General features: G+C 46.7%; 1 protein-coding gene across 7 annotated transcripts in view; it reads left to right on the forward strand.

The window, feature by feature from the left end:
* Nucleotides 1–20,126, forward strand: part of LOC121538479 (ankyrin repeat and SAM domain-containing protein 1A-like) — a 117,716-nt gene that overhangs the window by 42,924 nt on the left and 54,666 nt on the right. For 6 of the 7 annotated variants that reach the window (XM_045207023.1, XM_045207021.1, XM_045207025.1 and 3 more), the window contains 5 exons: nt 1,139–1,201; nt 1,580–1,706; nt 2,886–2,932; nt 5,532–5,649; nt 13,920–14,440. In XM_045207023.1, coding sequence (XP_045062958.1) covers nt 1,139–1,201; nt 1,580–1,706; nt 2,886–2,932; nt 5,532–5,649; nt 13,920–14,440 — 876 coding nt within the window. The remainder of the gene's footprint in view (nt 1–1,138; nt 1,202–1,579; nt 1,707–2,885; nt 2,933–5,531; nt 5,650–13,919; nt 14,441–20,126) is intronic. The other variant, XM_045207022.1, reaches the window with a different exon arrangement.

The raw sequence follows: 20,126 nt of genomic DNA on the forward strand, positions 1-20,126 counted from the left end.
ATTAATTTGTTAGGGGCAAGTCTTAAGGAACATTATGAAACTAAGATAATGCATTTCAAAAGAACAGAATGGCGTATTTAGAGATTAAATATATTACTGCGCTTTGAATGTTGCGAGTGCATGTAGGGAGTGCATGGAATCGCGGTCATTCTGCCAAAAAGGCCCGAGGGCTTTTCACGCACAACAGTGTCTAGGCTTTACTGAGAATGGTGCGACAAACAAAAAAACATACAGTCAGCGGCATTCCTGTGTGTAAAAACAGCTTGTTGATGGGAGAGGTCAAAGGAGAATGGCAAAAATCGTGCAAGCTAACAGACGGACAACAAACAGATAAATAACGGTGCAGTACAACAGTGGTGCGCAGAACTGCATCTCGGAACGCACAACTCGTCGATCCTTGTCACGGATGGTCTATTGCAGCAGACGACCACACCAGGTTCCACTCCTATCAGCTAAAATCAAGAAGAAGTGGCTCCAGTGGGCACGTGATCACCAACACTGGACAATTGAGGAGTGGAAAAACATCACCTGGAACATGACAGCGAGTTCAGTTTACTTGAGTGGCCTGCTTATTCCCCAGACCTCAACCCAATAGAGCATCTTTGGGATGAGATGGAACGGGCTGTTCACAGCATGAACCCCCATCCAATCTGCAGGAACTGCGTAATGCCATCGCGTCAGCATGGAGGCAAAGGGGGGTCCGACCCGGTACTAGATGGGTGTACCCGATAAACTGGCTGGTGAGTATAGTTTAGGTGTAGTTTTGATGGGCCATTATCAGCTGTGCAGGCTGACTGCCAGTGAATGAGGGCAGGCAAAAAAAAAAAGACAACTGTTTATAACACATTCTGCTTGTGATATTCAGATTCAAAAAATTACGGTGTGTTATATAGACTTATTTAGGAAAAGTCAAGGACGCGGGGGGGACATTACAAAAATGGAATGTATAATTAAAAATGTACATTCGTTTTGCGTCCACATGATGCGCTCTCAGCTTTTCTAGTGTTAAAGCAAAAATCTATGTTTGAATTCAAGGCTCCAGTTCAGCCGACCTCCTACTTCAAGATATGTGTCAACCGAATGTCTGAGCACAGTCTAAGCACAATCAGTGATTTCGTTCTCTGTTTGTCAATTACAGAAAGACCGGCTGGCTCACCAATCCCAACCTGCCCCAGGCCATGAAGAGGAGCTTAGCTCAGAGGTCAGTATATATGGTAATTAAAGCTCCTTTTTGAAGGACTATGTTGCAATGGTTGGGTTAAATGCAGAAGACGCATTTGGTTGAATGCATTCAGTTGTGCAACTGACTAGGTATCCTCCTTTCCCTTTCCTTTCCGTTACTTTTGGCCAAAGCAATCAATTAGTTCCTGCTAGTTTTGTGTGTGAGGAACGAGCTAAGGACTGTGTAGATAACCTTAGGATCTAGTACAACCCTGAGAGAGCACTGTGGAGTGATTTATCTCACTGTAGGAGTCCTCAGCATCACAGGACAGTCTGAGATTAATGCTACACAAGCCTAACAGAGGTGGTATGGGTGTTCTGTACTATGTTGACCCTGTCTCCCCTCTCTCCCTCACAGGCCCTATACACTAACAGCAGCATCGATGAGAGGGGGGAGACAGAGCAGGAGGATCACACGTATGAACTGCTGCTGTCCGCCCAGACCAAAGTCTCCCAGTCTGCGCTGGACCCCCCATCCCAGAAAGGTACAACACCCTTACAGGGAGGACAAGGGGTGTAGAAAGTGGTTTGGATTGGATCAAGGATGATATTCAAATCCCTTCATGGTTCCTGATTGATGGAAAATGATGTGCGATAAAACATTGCTCCTTCAACCTGAGGAATAAGGAGCACTTGCAACCTCTCCCCCGCTCCACCCACATGCCCCCCTCCCTGGTGCTTTGTAAAGTGTGACCCTTCATTCCTAGCAGCATTACACCAGGGATGGAATGGAGCAAGGGTCAGTTTCCCAACCACTCCCTAAACCCCTCCTGCTTCCACTCTGGTAGTAACCCTTTACCTGAAATACAGCTAAGGTTTAACCTCAACACCATCAGTAGAAGAGAGCTTGGAATATGCTAATGTAGGATATCCTACTCAGGATGGTCCATGCTGTATCAGAGGACTCATTTCTTAGCTTTGGCTTTTGAATGACACTGCGTTTCATTGGATTAAATGGGATTGAATTAACAGCCCATTGGAGTCCCTGTCTGTTGATATAGATGTTTTTAAACAGTCCCCCAGGCTTTCTGTTCTGTCACATTCCTAATAAATGAATGGTGTGTCACTAAACAGTGTCATAGGAATGAATGTGGAGAGTCTGATTGCTGATGTAATCACTTCCCCTTTTACTAGATGACGTCCAGTCCTTGACTTGCATTCCTCCATAATGTTGTTAAGATGTTTAATGGGTTGGTTTGAGGAAGTCTTTGCTGGCTGCTTAATTGTCTGCTCTTCTCACTGTTTTAAGTGTCTGTCTGAGTGTCTGTCTGGCCATTGTCTCCAATACTACCCATAATAATTATAAAATAATTGGTCATTTAGCAGACGCTCTTATCCAGAGCGACTTACAGGAGCAAATAGGGTTAAGTGCCTTGCTCAAGGGCACATCTACAGATTTTTCACCTAGTCGGCTCGGGGATTAGAACCAGCGACCTTTCGGTTACTGGCACAATGCTCTTAACCACTAAGCTACCTGCCGCCCCATAATACCATATGCATAAAACATGAGCTTTATTATACTTCCCTTTCCAATTCACTTTGCATAATATCATCCCTGGAAGTCTTGAGATAAACTAAACTAAATTGAATAGAAATTAAATATGATAATTTTACTACCTTACTCATGATGACCTAACTAACTGCTGTCTATCCTGTCTCTCCAGATGGGAACGCTACAGCCCAACAGTCTTCCAACAGTCTCCTACCTCAGGTATGACCTGCATCTCCTCTCCTTTCCTCCTCTCATCCCTACATCTCTCCCCTCATCCCTCCACTCATCCCTCCATCTCTCCCCTCATCCCTCCATCTCTCCCCTCCATCTCTCCCCTCATCCCTCTATCTCTCCCCTCCATCCCTCCCCTCATCCTTCCCCTCATCCCTCCATCTCTCCACTCCATCTCTCCCCTCATCCCTCCATCTCTCCCCTCATCTCTCCCCTCATCCCTCCATCTCTCCCCTCATCGCTCCCCTCATCCCTCCATCTCTCCCCTCATCCCTCCATCTCTCCCCTCATCTCTCCATCTCTCCCCTCATCCCTTCATCTCTCCCCTCATCCCTCCATCTCTCCCCTCATCTCTCCATCTCTCCCCTCATCTCTCCATCTCTCCCCTCATCCCTCCATCTCTCCCCTCATCTCTCCCCTCATCCCTCCATCTCTCCCCTCATCGCTCCCCTCATCCCTCCATCTCTCCCTCATCTCTCCATCTCTCCCCTCATCCCTTCATCTCTCCCCTCATCCCTCCATCTCTCCCCTCATCCCTTCATCTCTCCCCTCATCCCTCCATCTCTCCCATCATCTCTCCCCTCATCCCTCCATCTCTCCCCTCATCGCTCCCCTCATCCCTCCATATCTCCCCTCATCCCTCCATATCTCCCCTCATCTCTCCATCTCTCCCCTCATCCCTTCATCTCTCCCCTCATCTCTCCATCTCTCCCCTCATCTCTCCATCTCTCCCCTCATCCCTTCATCTCTCCCCTCATCCCTTCATCTCTCCCCTCATCCTCCATCTCTCCCCTCATCCCTCCATCTCTCCCCTCATCGCTCCCCTCATCCCTCCATCTCTCCCCTCATCCCTCCATCTCTCCCCTCATCCCTCCATCTCTCCCCTCATCCCTCCATCTCTCCCCTCATCTCTCCATCTCTCCCCTCATCCCTTCATCTCTCCCCTCATCCCTCCATCTCTCCCCCCATCCCTCCATCTCTCCCCTCATCCCTCCATCTCTCCCCTCATCTCTCCATCTCTCCCCTCATCCCTTCATCTCTCCCCTCATCCCTCCATCTCTCCCCTCATCTCTCCCTCCATCCCTCCATCTCTCCCCTCATCCCTCCATCCCTCCATCTCTCCCCTCATCCCTCCATCTCTCCCCTCATCCCTCCATCTCTCCCCTCATCTCTCCATCTCTCCCCTCATCCCTTCATCTCTCCCCTCATCCCTCCATCTCTCCCCTCATCTCTCCCTTCATCCCTCCATGTCTGCCATGCTGCCTGACATCTGACTTACTGTAGAGTGACATTTCAGCAGCAGGCTCTACCTTGCCTGTGCTCTGGAACGCTGTGTGATGAATAAGAAGTTATTTACCGCTAGTAGCTACATATCAGGGTGGCAGGTAACCTAGCGGTTAGAGCGTTGGGCCAGTAACAGAAAAGCTGATAAGGTGAAAAATATGCCAATGTGCCCTTGAGCAAGGCACTTAACCCTAATTGATAATGGCAGACCCTGGCCGTGACCCCACACTCCAAGGGTGTCTCAGGGAGTGTGGGATATGCAAAAAACACATTTCCATTTCACACGTGTGAAATAGGATAAATATAAGCACCCACCAAATGATAATTATATTTTCTCCTGTGTCACACACTGCTTGCACAGTGAAAGACATTGACAAAGGGCAACAAAAAAGGTCCCTGGGTTCCTCCACGTTCTGCTTTGACATGGAAATCGAACCATGAGGTCAGACCTTTTTCCCTAAACATGTATTTTTCCACCATGGTACTCCTCCACCATGGTACTGCTCCACCATGGTACTGCTCCACCATGGTACTGCTCCACCATGGTACTGCTCCACCATGGTACTGCTCCACCATGGTACTGCTCCACCATGCGAGGATAAATATCTTACATACAGGTACTTCATCAGGAAATATGGCTCCCTGACTGAGGTCCTCTGTGTCTCTGTTTAGTGACTCTGTAGCCAACCCTGGCCACCGGGACTCCTGGAGATTTACAGCCTCTCCCCTCACTCCAACTCTCTCTCCTCTACATCTCTTTTAATTCCCTCTCTCCTATCCCTGTCTCATCGAATGTAACTGGAGGGCCCTATAAAGCTGTCATTTCTATTTATTATCCTATCATATCTATTTATACTGCCTTTTCATTTTTATTATACAGTTAGCTGCCACAGGGTTTTATTTGCGTTGCTCTCCCCTCTCCTCCCATAACCTCATCTCACATCTGTTTTTTTTCTGAGGTTCTTATTTGGAGCAACTGTCCCTTTGCTGCCTAATGTTTTATTTTAAATGAGTCTCTGTGTGGCTGGCTGGCTGACTGGCCGGCTGGCTGGCTCGCTGACTGGCTGGCTGGCTGGCTGACTGGCATCCTCTGTGTTCTAATCAGCAGCCAGCCATCTGAGGCTATCATCCATATTAGGAATGATGATGCACGGCAACGTGGAAGCAATCACTGGGACGCTTTCTTAATTTAATATCATAGTGTGGGGCTAAATTAATCATCTGCTATGCTGTGAGTGTGGTGGTGGTTTTAGTTGGGATTGACAGCTGTTAGTGTGCTCATCTCTCCCCTGGTCTCCTCCAGCAGCAGAAGCCCACTGCCCCTAGTGACCTCAGACCACCAGGCGAGACGGGCGACACCCTGAAGCCCCCTGGACCTCCTTTGGTTGGGCCTGGACGGACAGGCCTCCGCCCCACTGGTGGTGAGTTACACCATCCACATGCTGTATCTTCTGGATGGCAGTCCCTGCTGGGGGAGATTTGTTTGTTTCTAAGCTCCACGTTGACCATAGATGCAGTAAAGTGCAATGTTCCCTCTAAGCTGCACGGGTACGCAGCTCCCACGGGACTGCCAAGCAGAAGAAATATCAGCCCACGCAGAGAAGCACGAGATTGGAACTTTAATTAACTTCCTAGTTTTCCCATTTAGTTAACACTATCATCGTTTCCCTCTACTGTGGGTATTGCCAACATTAGCCACTTTCAATGCAACATACCGAAACAAAACGGACTATTAAAGACTTAGTATGCAAAACTAACTATGCAAGAGATTTTCTTGTATGCAGAACGCACCGGAGTAGGATTCTATTGCATTGAGAGGCAAGACTCAGCCCATTCTCTACAGACCAGTGTGGCATAAACAATCAGAGCTGCAGTATCCCTATATGCAAGTAGACCATTGCCATATATGGACTGTGTTTACAGCATGAGTGGTGGCGATTAGATGCGTTTGTTTTGAGATCAAAGCGAGAGCTGCGTGTAGCCACATGTAATTGAGTTATTAGCCCAGTTATAGCTCATTTCTAGTCAGCAATGGGGGAGTGGTTGCTTCCTACAAGAGCACAAAATGTGTGCATTTCTAGCCATCTTTGAAAAGCAAGTCAGGTAAAGAGCATTTGTTTTCTGTCTTAAAGGGGCAGTGTTGTATTTTGAGACAGGCTTGAGTAAGCGAAGTAGCCAATAGGCAGAGGGTAGCAATTTGTCTGATTCTCTGTAATAATGGTATGGTAATAATAATTAACCTTATTTTGTGAAGTGTTTTCTTGCATCAAACAACACATTTTCAGCCACATCGTTGTCTGAAGAACAAGTGGATAAACAGGTTAATGTCAAGCCCAGAATATTTTTTTCAAAAGTTTCACGGAATGTAGGCCTACATTGAACACCACACATTGGCTGCTACTGTAGGCTGAATGATAGAACAGCTATTTCCATGTAAAAATATTATGGGATGCCTTTTCTCCGTTGTTTTTGATGGTAGGCCACTATGATAGGCCTACATTATGATCAAATAGTCACAGTAGCCTACTTGGCCACTGTTATAAGTGTAACTTAAAGCGGGTACAGCCTAACTGTTCACAATAAACGCGAGCCAGAGGTTGCACAGAATTTTCACAATGTTCAAGTTTGAGCTCAGCAGACCTGAAATTTGCTCAGTGCTTGAAAAAATGTAAGGGAACATTAGTAAAGCAGACAATGGAACTCAACCAAAACCACAGAAATGCATTGGAAACGTGCGGGGGAAAGATGCCGTTAGGGAAAGATCCCGAATCTCCTCATTGCCACCCAGCAAAATTATCCTACATTTAGTCTGTTGTTTATATGTGTATTTCACACTGTTCAGGTAAAAATCAGAGTATAATATATGGATGCCAACCCCAATACATGTTCATGTCATTGTCACCAATAAACTGCATTACAGTTAAAAACGACTTTGACTACCACCACTGATTTCGCTAAGGCTATCAGCTTATACGAACACGTGTTAGCATTTCGCAGTCACTTCTTCTAAACCTCAAAAGGGACAACTTCTAAATGTTATGCAGCGAAACAGCCTAATATATCCAAATGGGACTTTAGAAACCACATTGTGGGTCTGTTACAATACATCAATCATGACGGATTTGACGAACATCCTTTTTGTTAGATCAGATTTGTTAAATGTGCTCCAATCCAACAACCTTCTATCCCCCATGGTCCCCGATTTCTCACTGCTATACTCTAGTTACAGCTACCGGGTCATGAGCAACTCTATGCTCTTCTCTGACTCTGAGGAGCCAAAGGAGAGAGGCAATTTGCTTGAGGAACTTGGCCAAACATAACCCATGTATGTCACTGTAACTGTAATGTAAGAAATACATTAGCATCTGACTGCAGAGTGAGATTGGTAGGGTTGGATTAGTGCTGCCTGGGAATGTATGATTGGCATTCCAGAGGCACAGCAGCTCCGGGTCTGGATTAGGATTGTTTAGATCAGGCTGAATTACATTCTCTGGCAAGCCAGCTGAAGAAAACTAATTGGGTTTGTCACATGGAACAGAATTCTTGATCAGATTTGACCATACACTGTGTTCCTATCTAAGAACCCCAAGCCTACTTACAGTAATACAGTACTAGAAATGCAACATAGCACACTTTGTGCATTGGTTGGAGATGGGACAATTTATATCTCATCCCCTTCCCTCTTGCTGTCTAGTTCTTTGTTTATCTTGCTACGTTCGCCGGTTCTCTCATACGAACACCATAGAAGACGCATGCATATCCAAGCAGGGCATAATCATGCAGACAACACAGACGCATAGCGACACATAGCTAAGCATGCTGTGTCTGTGATAGAGATGTGTGCTGTTTGTGGACTGTGTCTGTGATAGAGATGTGTGCTGTTTGGGGACTGTGTCTGTGATGGAGATGTGTGCTGTTTGGGGACTGTGTCTGTGATAGAGATGTGTGCTGTTTGGGGACTGTGTCTATGATTGAGATGTGTGCTGTTTGGGGACTGTGTCTGTGATGGAGATGTGTGCTGTTTGGGGACTGTGTCTGTGATGGAGATGTGTGCTGTTTGGGGACTGTGTCTGTGATGGAGATGTGTGCTGTTTGGGGACTGTGTCTGTGATAGAGATGTGTGCTGTTTGGGGGCTGTGTCTGTGATATAGATGTGTGCTGTTTGGGGACTGTGTCTGTGATAGAGATGTGTGCTGTTTGGGGACTGTGTCTGTGATAGAGATGTGTGCTGTTTGGGGACTGTGTCTGTGATGGAGATGTGTGCTGTTTGGGGACTGTGTCTGTGATAGAGATGTGTGCTGTTTGGGGACTGTGTCTGTGATAGAGATGTGTGCTGTTTGGGGACTGTGTCTGTGATGGAGATGTTTGGGGACTGTCTGTGATAGAGATGTGTGCTGTTTGGGGACTGTATCTGATAGAGATGTGTGCTGTTTGGGGACTCTAATAGAAACAGGTGGGCCCAGTCCCTCCCCATTACCATCTGAAAGCAGCTGCCTCTCAGGGATTGGGATTAGGGCCCTGCTCACACTCCCTGCTACTGCCCCCGCCCCGTCACATCTCTCCCCCTCCCCATCGAGGCTGTGTGTGTGTGTGTGATGGAGACATGCCCTGTCAGCAGCAGCAGCAGAGAGGGAGCAGAGCACCTGTCACACACATTCTGCCTTCCTCAGCAGGAAGGAATCACAGAGGATGCCCAACAGATTCCACATGCCTCCTGTTTCACAGGCATCTAACCACACATAGTGCACTACTCTCACCCACGGAGTAAATTGGGTGCTGAAGAGATTTCACATACTGAATAGTGATAAAGTTATCTGCCATAGACATAATATCTTCTGACTATCAGGTTATGTGGCCTTGGCCAGAGTGAACCCATACAGGAGAGGCTAGCATCACTAGATAGATGATAGCCTGCTAAATTCTCAGGGCATATCTATTTGCTAGCTTGACTGTAGTGAGAACCACAGCGGTGTTTAGTGGTTTCTGCCTGCTGTGGGGACCTGTGGAGAGTGCAGCACACTGCCCATCCTGGCCTTGCACTTGGCCAATAGTGAATGATTAGAATTGGGATGTTCTCCAGCACCCAAACAGACGAATCAATGTGTGTGTCAGTTTAACATCAAATCAAATCCAATTTTATTGGTCACATACACATGTTTAGCAGATGGTATTGTGGGTGTAGCGAAATGCTTGTGTTTCTAGCTCCAACAGTGCAGTAGTATCTAACAAATCACAACAATACACATAATACACACAATCTAAAAGTAAAAGAATGGAATTAAGAAATATATCAATATTAGGACGAGCAATGTCAGAGTGGCATAGACTAAAATACAGTAGAATAGAATACAGTATATACATATGAGATGAGTAAAGCAGAAATATTTAAACATTATTAAAGTGACTAGTGTTCCATTATTAATGTGGCCAGTGATTTCATGTCTATGTACATAGGGCAGCAGCCTCTAAGGTGCAGGGTTACGTAACCGGGTGGAAGCCGCCTAGTGATGGCTATTTAACAGTCTGATGGCCTTGAGATAGAAGCTGTTTTTCAGTCTCTCGGTCCCAGCTTTGATGCAACTGTACTGACTTCGCCTTCTGGATGATAGCGGGGTGAACAGGCAGTGGCTCGGGTGGTTGTTGTCCTTGATGATCTATTTGGCCATCCGGTGACATCGGCTGCTGTAGGTGTCCTGGAGGGCAGGTAGTTTGCCCCCGGTGATGTGTTGGGCAGACCACACCATCCTCTGGAGAGCCCTGCGGTTACGGGCGGTGCAGTTGCCGTACCAGGCGGTGATACAGCCGGTCAGGATGCCCTCAATTGTGCATCTCTAAAAGTTTGAGGGTTTTAGGTGCCAAGCCAAATTTCTTCAGCCTCCTGAGGTTGAAGAGGCGCTGTTGCACCTTCTTCACCACACTGTCTGCGTGGGTGGACCATTTCAGATCGTCAGTGATGTGTACACCGAGTAACTTGAAGCTTTCCACCTTCTCCACTGCGGTCCTGTCGATGTGGAAAGGGGCGGCGTGCTCCCTCTGCTGTTTCCTGAAGTCCACGATCAGCTCCTTTGTTTTGTTGACGTTGAATGAGAGATTATTTTCCTGGCACCACACTCCCAGGGCCCTCACCTCCTCCCTGTAGGCTGTCTTGTCATTGTTGGTAATCAGGCCTACTACTGTTGTGTGTCTGAAAACTTGATGATTGTGTTGGAGGCGTGCGTGGCCACGCAGTCATGGGTGAACAGGGAGTACAGGAGGGGGCTGAGCACGCACCCTTGTGGGGCCCCATTGTTGAGGATCAGCGAAATGGTGTTGTTTCCTAACTTCACTACCTGGGGGCGGCCCGTCAGGAAGTCCAGGACCCAGTTGCACAGGGCGGGGTTAAGACCCAGAGCTTAATGATGAGCTCCGAGAGTACTATGGTGTTGAATGCTGAGCTATAGTCAATGAACAGCATTCTTACATAGGTATTCCTCTTGTCCAGATGGGATAGGGCAGTGTGCAGTGTGATGGCGATTGCGTTGTCTGTGGATCTATTGGGGCGGTAAGCAAATTGAAGTGGGTCTAGGGTGTCAGGTAAGGTAGAGGTGATATGATCCTTAACTAGCCTCTCAACAATGTCCATTACAAAGTGCTGTCCTTCTCAGTCTCTATTACATTTACATTTACGTCATTTAGCAGACGCTCTTATCCAGAGCGACTTACAAATTGGTGCATTCACCTTATAGCCAGTGGGATAACCACTTTACAAAGTTTTTTTTTTTTTTTTTTGGGGGTAGAATGATTACTTTATCCTATCCCAGGTATTCCTTAAAGAGGTGGGGTTTCAAATGTTTCCGGAAGGTGGTGAGTGACTCCGCTGTCCTGGCGTCGTGAGGGAGCTTGTTCCACCATTGGGGTGCCAGAGCAGCGAACAGTTTTGACTGGGCTGAGCGGGAACTGTGCTTCCGCAGAGGTAGGGGAGCCAGCAGGCCAGAGGTGGATGAACGCAATGCCCTCATTTGGGTGTAGGGACTGATCAGAGCCTGAAGGTACGGAGGTGCCGTTCCCCTCACAGCTCCGTAGGCAAGCACCATGGTCTTGTAGCAGATGCGAGGTTCAACTGGAAGCCAGTGGAGTGTGCGGAGGAGCGGGGTGACGTGAGAGAACTTGGGAAGGTTGAACACCAGACGGGCTGCGGCATTCTGGATGAGTTGTAGGGGTTTAATGGCACAGGCAGGGAGCCCAGCCAACAGCGAGTTGCAGTAATCCAGACGGGAGATGACAAGTGCCTGGATTAGGACCTGTGCCGCTTCCTGTGTAAGGCAGGGTCGTACTCTCCGAATGTTGTAGAGCATGAACCTACAGGATCGGGTCACCGTCTTGATGTTAGCGGAGAACGACAGGGTGTTGTCCAGGGTCACGCCAAGGCTCTTCGCACTCTGGGAGGAGGACACAACGGAGTTGTCAACCGTGATGGCGAGATCATGGAACGGAATCTCTATCACATATACACACACATACATAAAGGTTCCCCACTAACAAATAACGTCAATTGAATAATTTTTACTTTTCCATTAAGATTGAGGTCGGAATATCAATAGTTTTGTGCCTGTAGTTTTACATTTAATTCTAACACATGACATACAGAGCTAAAAGTGCTCTCCAATCTGAGTACAGAAAAGCAATTTCCCCAGGGGCTGTAAATAAATTGGCCTACATACTGTCTCTCTGTGACATCAATACAGCATTAACTGTAGAATTAACTTGACATCACTTGTAAAACTCGCAGCTCACAAGGCCACCAAATGAAACACACACACACACACACACACACACACACACACACACACACACACACACACACACACACACACACACACACGTTCTCTAACCAGTGACCTCATCCCTCCATAAAAGCAGTGTAAATATCCGTATGTCTCTCATTGGGGTTACTGACTGTCTCAAAGTGTTTCCAGCCCCAGTTGAATCATGGTTGTAGTAGACTGGGTCCAGGACGTTCAGGAAAGGGTTAACACACTGGGGGATTGTTGGATTCGCTCATCTCCAGCTGCCAAGGACAGGGTGGCTGTGGTCTCTCCATGTGTTTATACACACACACTGGCACACATATCTTTCCAAATTGAGTAGCAGGCAGCTGAGTGTAGATGGGCACAGGGCGTTGGTACTCTGCCTCACTGCATATGGCCTGTAAGCTAAACAGTGCGTATAGCGCATAGTGTACCAGCTCCTAGTTGAACTGTATTTATCACTACCCAGCTGACATACAGGGTGGAGTAACTGTTACTGTTTCCCCTGGACAGATATGCATCTCTAATGGAGCTCTTTTTAGAGTTTAATATATCCTTTTGAGAGCTGTTTGAATGGTATTGGCAACCTTATGTCCTGTTGAGAGAGAGCTTAACTAAAGCTGTTTCTTCAGTAGAATGCTTGGTGTAACTGCAGTCTTTTTGTAGCTGTCCTCTGCTCTGAAGGACAAACTAATACACACAGAATGGGTCACTGCCCCGCAGTGACGTCACTGACACTGGCCCAGTTTCCCTGTCACCAAACACCACGACCCTCTCACCGGGTTGGCAGAGTGGCAATGAGAGCACGCGCACACACACACACACACATAAACAAAGCAGCACGGCACAGAACATCCCCCCTCCAACACACACACGTTAACCGTGTGTCAGACGCCTAATTATCCGGATTGTGGCTGAGAGAGACTGTTGAGTGGATGGAGTGATCCCAGAGTTTCCATCCTGGAGATGCAGTCAGCGGCTAGTGAGTCGGGACAGGCAGGCAGAGAGCTCACACAGCTACAGCTCTACATAGCTTCGGTTTACACAGCTCCGGCTCAGGGAGAAGTATTAGCAGGGAGGGACAGAGGGGGGAGCTTGCCAGGCAGAAGGGGAACAGAGGCACAACCTGGCTCAACTCTCATCCTGTGGTCGAAAAGCAGGCTTGGGTGTCAGTGTCTCCTTCGAGAGAGAGAGAGAGGGGGAGAGAAAGAGGGCCTGTTTTTGTGAGGGGAAAAGCGTATTGTTTTCAACTGGATCGGCTGTACAGAATCTGTAAGCAGGGATTGTTTTCATGCTGTAGCTCAAGGCGGAGGAAGTAAGTTTCTGTTTGTTCTCGTGTTTCTCTGTCTGTGTCTATATGTGTTTTATAGTGTGTGTGTGTGTGTGCGCGTGTGCACAGTTTGTGCAGTATGCTTGTTGTCTTTATCCTATCGGGTTTCTTCCTTTGCTGATTTCCTGTGGGGATTCCTCAGTGCTGTATCTTTTCTGTGGAACCTGACCTCATACAGGGGCTGCTGCTGGTTAGCTCATAGGGATTGAGACACACACAGAGACAGGCAGGGATGGAGGAGTGAAAAGAAACGGCAGAGCATTTAGTAATGTAACAAACTTCCAAACACTCAGAGAGATGGCTGCAAGCTGGGATTGGAATTCTCTGTCTTCCAGTGCTTCGGACAGCATTCTGTAGGTCCGTCTCTCTCTCCCTCTCTCTCTCTCTCCCTCTCTCTCTCTTTCCCTCTCTCATGCCCATTTGAAAACAATCACTGATCTGTTTCTGGGGTGGTGTTGCTAGATATCTCGTCTCAGTCTCAGTCCGGCCTCCTGCCTGCCCTGACGCACCACTCCCTGCTCCCTCTTCTTTAGTCTCTCCCCCTAACCCTCCTTGTCCCCTCTCTACTCTGCAGATAACTCCCTGCTCGGCCAGGACCTGGTCACAGTACCTGAAGTGTTCACAGGCCTCCTGCACGGATCCTCGCCTGTCTTTGACTGTCGGGAGGAGCCCCTCAGCAGGCTGCCAGGTGGAGTACTGGCACAGTCCAGCCAAGGCCAACAGCCGGCGCCAGCTCCAACGGTACCCACCAAAACAACAGAAACTCCGCCTCTGCCTCCTCCAAACATCAACATGGCTGCCATCCTGACAGACTGTGACCCCAAAGCCATCTATGCCACTGTGTACAAGGGGGTGCCCAGAGACAGAGACAGGGTGAGGGACTTTGGGTCTGGGGCTGTGCCTGCTGGCAGGATGCGTCCCCCTGGGGACCTGAAGCTGGCCCGCAGCCTCTCCAAGTCGGACTCGGACCTGCTGGTATCGCCGCCTAGCGAGGAGGAGGGAGGGCTGGGCAGCCGGAGTGAGTCCGTCTCCAACTGCAGCGCAGCCAAGAAGCGGCTGGAGAAGTCTCCCTCTTTCGCCTCTGAATGGGACGAGGTAAGACCCTTGCTTTACTGTTCCGTTGGTCTTATGTTATAATGTGGTTTTCTGTATTCATAGTTTATCCACTCACCTGGGTGAGTTCTCAGGGATGAGTTCTATACCATCGTCATATAGTGTTACAGGTGAAAGTACACTACATGGTCACATTATAGGCCTCCTCATGTAGCTGTTGTCTAGACTAGTAATCAAGGGGTTAAGCTGTACAGTAGAATGACATCATGGAGCGGAGAGACTCAGGAACATTAGGCATGCATGAGTGAGATCCACACACACCCCTCTCTTTAGCCAAGTTTTCTCCCTGTCAGGAAATCATTCATATCTGCAATTTTCTGCCCCTAAACTGTGTAATAACCCTGCTGAAATGAACCCAACCTGGTCTATCACAGTAGTGAGAAGATAATATTCTTAATTTTATATATCAAGCCATTAGAGAGAGGGAGGGAGGGAGGGAGAGAGGGAGAGAGGGAGAGGGAGAGAGGGAGGGGAGAGGGAGAGAGGGAGAGAGGGAGAGAGGGAGAGAGGGAGAGAGGGAGAGAGGGAGAGAGGAGAGGGAGAGGAGAGGGGAGGGAGAGAGGGAGAGAGGGAGAGAGGGAGAGAGAGAGGGAGCTTAAATCATCCCTCCGTTTAGTGATCCGCTATTTTAATGATTTGTCTGCAAACTGGTGGTGTAATGACTCCATTCCCCTATTATGTCTGTGGCAGAATGAGCCATGATGCATTCATTTGTGATGGCAAGCAGAGAGTGTCAGCCAGGGGCTCAAGTAACAGGCTGTCCATAGTGACCAGATCATGTTGCTCTGCTGTAAGTCGGTGTACACAACCCTATACCAACAGGCACTGGGACTCGTGATAACCGGAGAGATGGGGGTCGATATCTTTATTTCTCATCTCTGTGGTTAGTATGCAGGTGGCCAGAGCAGAGCCTGCCTGTGTGCCTAACCTTGAGTGTCCTACACAGCAGTATGCTTTTAGATGACTCTCCCTGACCTCTCCAAGAGGGGTGGTGGAGCAGGAGAGAATTGTGTTTTTGTTTGATCAGCCAAAATAATTGATAATCAACCCCGAGTAGAACCATTTGTGTCCCACCTTCACCTCAGCTGAGAGGAATGATAACAAGAGCTAGGCTATGGCTGTATCCAAATTAGCACCTTATTCCCTATATAATGCAATACTTTTGGCCAACGCTCTGTAAAGGCCTAGGGAATAGGGGTGTCATTTCGGACACACAACTCAGACTCAGCCCCAGTAGTATAGTTGTGATACACAAAGGTAGAAAAATGCAATATCCTCCTTTGCATGTTTGGGTATTATTCTATACATTCACTATTATTCTAATGAGCCCCCCCCAAACATGACCAAATTTGGTTGGTCCAGACCGCACCAAATCTGTAAGAATCATAGATGTCTGTTTCACAAGTTTGGACATTACAGTAGAGTACAGCAAAGCACAGTAGAGTATAGTTCAGAACACTACAATACAGTAAATTGCTGTACTGTACTCTAGTGTGCTCTACTGTACTATACTCTACTCTATTGTACAGTACTATATTGTACTGACAAACTCTACTTTACTGTACTGTGCTGTCCAAACATGTGAAACAGCAGACGTCTTATGATTGGTTCAGATTTGGACTGACCAAATTTGAACTACTTTTCAACGTCCGTGGACGTCCGGTGTCGGTTGGTGCTCAGTGGGTGAGAGGGCTGGTTACAGTAAATGGAAAAAGAAGGGTCTCATGGGTAGGTGTCAGTAAGAGCCAGGAGAGGTGACATTAACTGGAGAGAGAGAGAAGTGAGACAAGGAGAGGGAGGGGTTGTCCAGACTGTTTTTACACTCTTGCGTTGACCACCATGCAACAAAGAAAACAGTTGTGAGCTGAATATAACAGTATGTCAGTGGAAGGGAGGACAGTAGCAGGTGACACAACTGTGGTTTGTGACTACTGGGTCATTCCACCTCAAAAAGCACAAGAAAGAAGATTGACACCCACCATCTCAGATTGTTCTGAAGTAGTTTCTGTTTTTAGAAACATAAGATTAGCATTCCTGCAACATTTTGTTGAAATATAATTTGATCTCTGAGAAATTAAGCTAATTGATAGCACCCAGATTGGCCATTTCTAATTTATAGGATTTATATAATATTCAATAAATATAGTACCTAACACCCGATTTGGACCAAACTTTGTTTTGAACAATGATTTAGACTTGAGAAATCCAAAGATATGGTCAAACGCCACCCAGGGACACCCCATGCCAATACCACCCCAACAACAAGTATATAGTATCAGTTCTCTATGTCTGACAAGTAGTATGGAGCTGCGGCTCGGAGTATTGTTTGTTCGTCCTATGTAGGCTTAATGTGTAGAAGTAGTATTTGAAGTTGTTTAGGTTTATGTCTCATCCTGATATTATCCGGTTCTGACCACTAGATGGTGCTGCTTTAGCTGATTTTATTGATAATGATTTTTTTAAAGGGATAGTTCACCCAAATTACAAAATGACATTGGTTTACCTTATCCTGTAAGCAATGGACAAGGTCAGACAGCAGCAGTCCAATGCTTTAGTTTTGTTGTCTACTGTTTCAGTTGCTAACCTTTTAGCATTTCTGTCACACATTTAATGCAAGTAGGGCCTCCTGTAGCTCAGTTGGTAGAGCATGGCGCTTGCAACGCCAGGGTTGTGGGTTCGATTCCCACGGGGGGCCAGTATGAAAAATGTATGCACTCACTAACTGTAAGTCGCTCTGGATAAGAGCGTCTGCTAAATGACTAAAATGTAAATGTAAATGTAAAATCTGATGACTGCTGTAGAGAGGAAGTAGAGGGACAGTCAGTGAGTGTGACACGCACCACCACTCAGGGAACTGAACCACAGATCATTATCTCGATTGCCTGTTTATTTGAGCCTTTGACGCCTCCCCTCAACACACTCACCTATTTTATAGCTACAAAAGGCTATTAAATTCAATTCAAAGGGAATTTATTTATTTATATACAATTTATTGGCATGGGAAACATGTTTGTATTGTCAAAGCAAGTGGAATAGGAAATAAACAATCAAATTAACAGCAAACAGTTTCAAAAGAATAGAGACATTTAAAATGTTATATTACTGGCTATGTACAGTGTTGTAATAATGTGCAAATAGTTGAAGTACTCTGTGGTATTTCATCTAATACTCGGTACCGGTACCCCCTGTATATAGCCTCGCTATTGTTATTTTTACTGCTGCTCTTTAATTATTTGTTACTTTTATTTCGTATTATTTTAAATTGTTATTTTTTTGTTATTTTTGGGGGGTTTTCTTTCTTAAAACTGCATTGTTGGTTAAGGGCTTGTAAGTAAGCATTTCACTGTAAGGTCTACACCTGTTGTATTTGGCGCATGTGACAAATACAATTTGATTTGATTTAATAAATATGGGAGTTAAGTCAAAGCTTTCCTTAATTTTGGGTCAGTCACGGTGGTCGGGTATTCTGCCACTGTGTACTCTCTGTTTAGGGCCAAATAGCATTCCAGTTTGCTTAGTTAAGTAATTATCTTTCAGTTTTCTCATGATTGGTTGGGTCTAATTGTGTTGCTGTCCTGGGGCTCTGTGGGGTCTGTTTGTGTTTGTGAACATAGCCCCAGGACCAGCTTGCTGAGGGAACTCTTCTCTAGGTTAATCTTTCTGTAGGTGATGGCTTTGTTATGGAAGGTTTGGGAATCGCAAATCTTTTATGTGGTTGTCTTTTCTGGATTTTGATCATTAGCGAGTATCGTCCCAATTCTGCTCAATTTGGTGTTAGGGAAGCTGAATGGTCAAATATACTGTTTAGGCTTTTACTGACAAGTTTACACCTTCACTATTGCAGTGATACGTTTTGTCCCGGAAGTTGTGTAAAAGGGATTTAATTTGTTGTTGCCCCCAAAAAAGTATTCGATTTCTACACTACTTTCCTTCTATATATAGCATGTCTTTAATAGTATGCTTGGATGTCTCATCATTCAGTATTGCTCTGTTCAAGTAGACTGTGATTTTGCTGTGGGGGGGTCTGCTGTGTTGGCTATTACACTTTCAAATGTGAAACCAAGATGGCGTAGCAGTGCGGTCGCTTTTATTCATTGTCCCTGTGTAAATATCCCGTTTCTTGTTTTTTTGTCTATTTTGTATATATTTCTCAATTTTTACTTTTCATTCTTTAACTAAATATACTTTCCTGCAACCCGCCTCACCCAACGTGGAAAGGATTCTACTATTTCTTTATAACTTTCATCAAGAACCGTAAGCTGAAAATAGTGGCTACCTGTTTTTAGTCACCGTTAGCGTCTTCACCACTGTCCGTGGCCTACACTATCCACCAGCCAGCTCTAGCTCTAGCCTGGACAATTCGTCGGCCAGTCTGCACAGCGTGCTATCGACCCAGCGTGCTATCGACCCAGAACTTATTGGACTTTCTGCCGGAATCACTGGACCCTAGCGCCGGATCATCGCAACCAGCTAGCTAGCTGCAACCTGTTGTTGGCTGATTACCATTGCCCTATAGCAAGCACCAGTTAGCCTTGAGCTAGCCTCAGGCCCATCTCCCGGCTATCTACCTCTCTGTCAACCGGACGGGACCTCCTAGTGTTGACACTGAGCCCCGCCGATCCAACACGACTGGTCTGCCGACGAAATATTCTGATGTGGTTTCAACAGGCTTCCCGTTGCGACGACCACGAAGATCCATCTGCCAGCCCCGGCCCGCTAGCACACGCAAACTACAACTGTGCTCCCTGCTAGCTGTGCTGAAGCACCAATTTGAACTGCTCTCGGACTCACATATTGCTGTTCACTGGACCATATGATCACTCAGCTGCACAGCTGATGCCTTTACACGGTACCCTGTCCTGTTTATTCTGTTTAGCCTTAGCCCAAACGTTATCGCTATTTCCAGTTGTTGTCTTAGCTCTCTCTAATAACACCTGTGACTGCTTTATGCCTCTCTCCCATGTCAATTATGCCTTGCCTATTGCTGTCTGGGTTAGTTCTTATTATACAATTTCACTGTAGAACCCCTAGTCCCTCTCAAACTGCCTCAAATAGTTCCTTTGTTCCACCCCCCATACATGCCGAGACCGGCTCAATCGGCTCAATCGGTGCCTCCAGTGACGCTATCTCTTTCATTGTTACCCAACGCTTAGGGTTACCTGAACTGTACTCATATCCTTCCATATCCTTTTCTGTACATAATGCCCTGAATCTTTCCTACAACGCCCGGAGAACTGCCCCCTTTATTCTATGTACCCAACGCACTAGAAGACCAGTTCTTAAAGCCTTTAGTCGTATCCTTATTCTAGTCCTCCTCTGTTCCTCTGGTGATGTAGAGGCTAACCCAGGCCCTGCAGCCCCCAGTATCACTCCTACTCCCCAGGAGCTATCATTTGTTGACTTCTGTAACCGTAAAAGTCTTGGTTTTCTGCACATAAATATCAGAAGCCTCCTTCCTAAGTTTGAGTTATTCACTGCGTTAGCACACTCGCCAACCCTGATGTTCTAGCAGTGTCTGAATCCTGGCTTAGGAAGGCCACCAAAAATTCTGAAATTTCCATCCCCAACTATAACATTTTCCGTCTAGATAGAACTGCCAAAGGGGGTGGAGTTGCAATCTACTGTAGAGATAGCCTGCAGAGCTCTATCATACTATCCAGGTCTGTGC

Source organism: Coregonus clupeaformis, chromosome 24 (genome assembly GCF_020615455.1).
Source record: "Coregonus clupeaformis isolate EN_2021a chromosome 24, ASM2061545v1, whole genome shotgun sequence".
Lineage (NCBI taxonomy): Eukaryota > Metazoa > Chordata > Actinopteri > Salmoniformes > Salmonidae > Coregonus > Coregonus clupeaformis.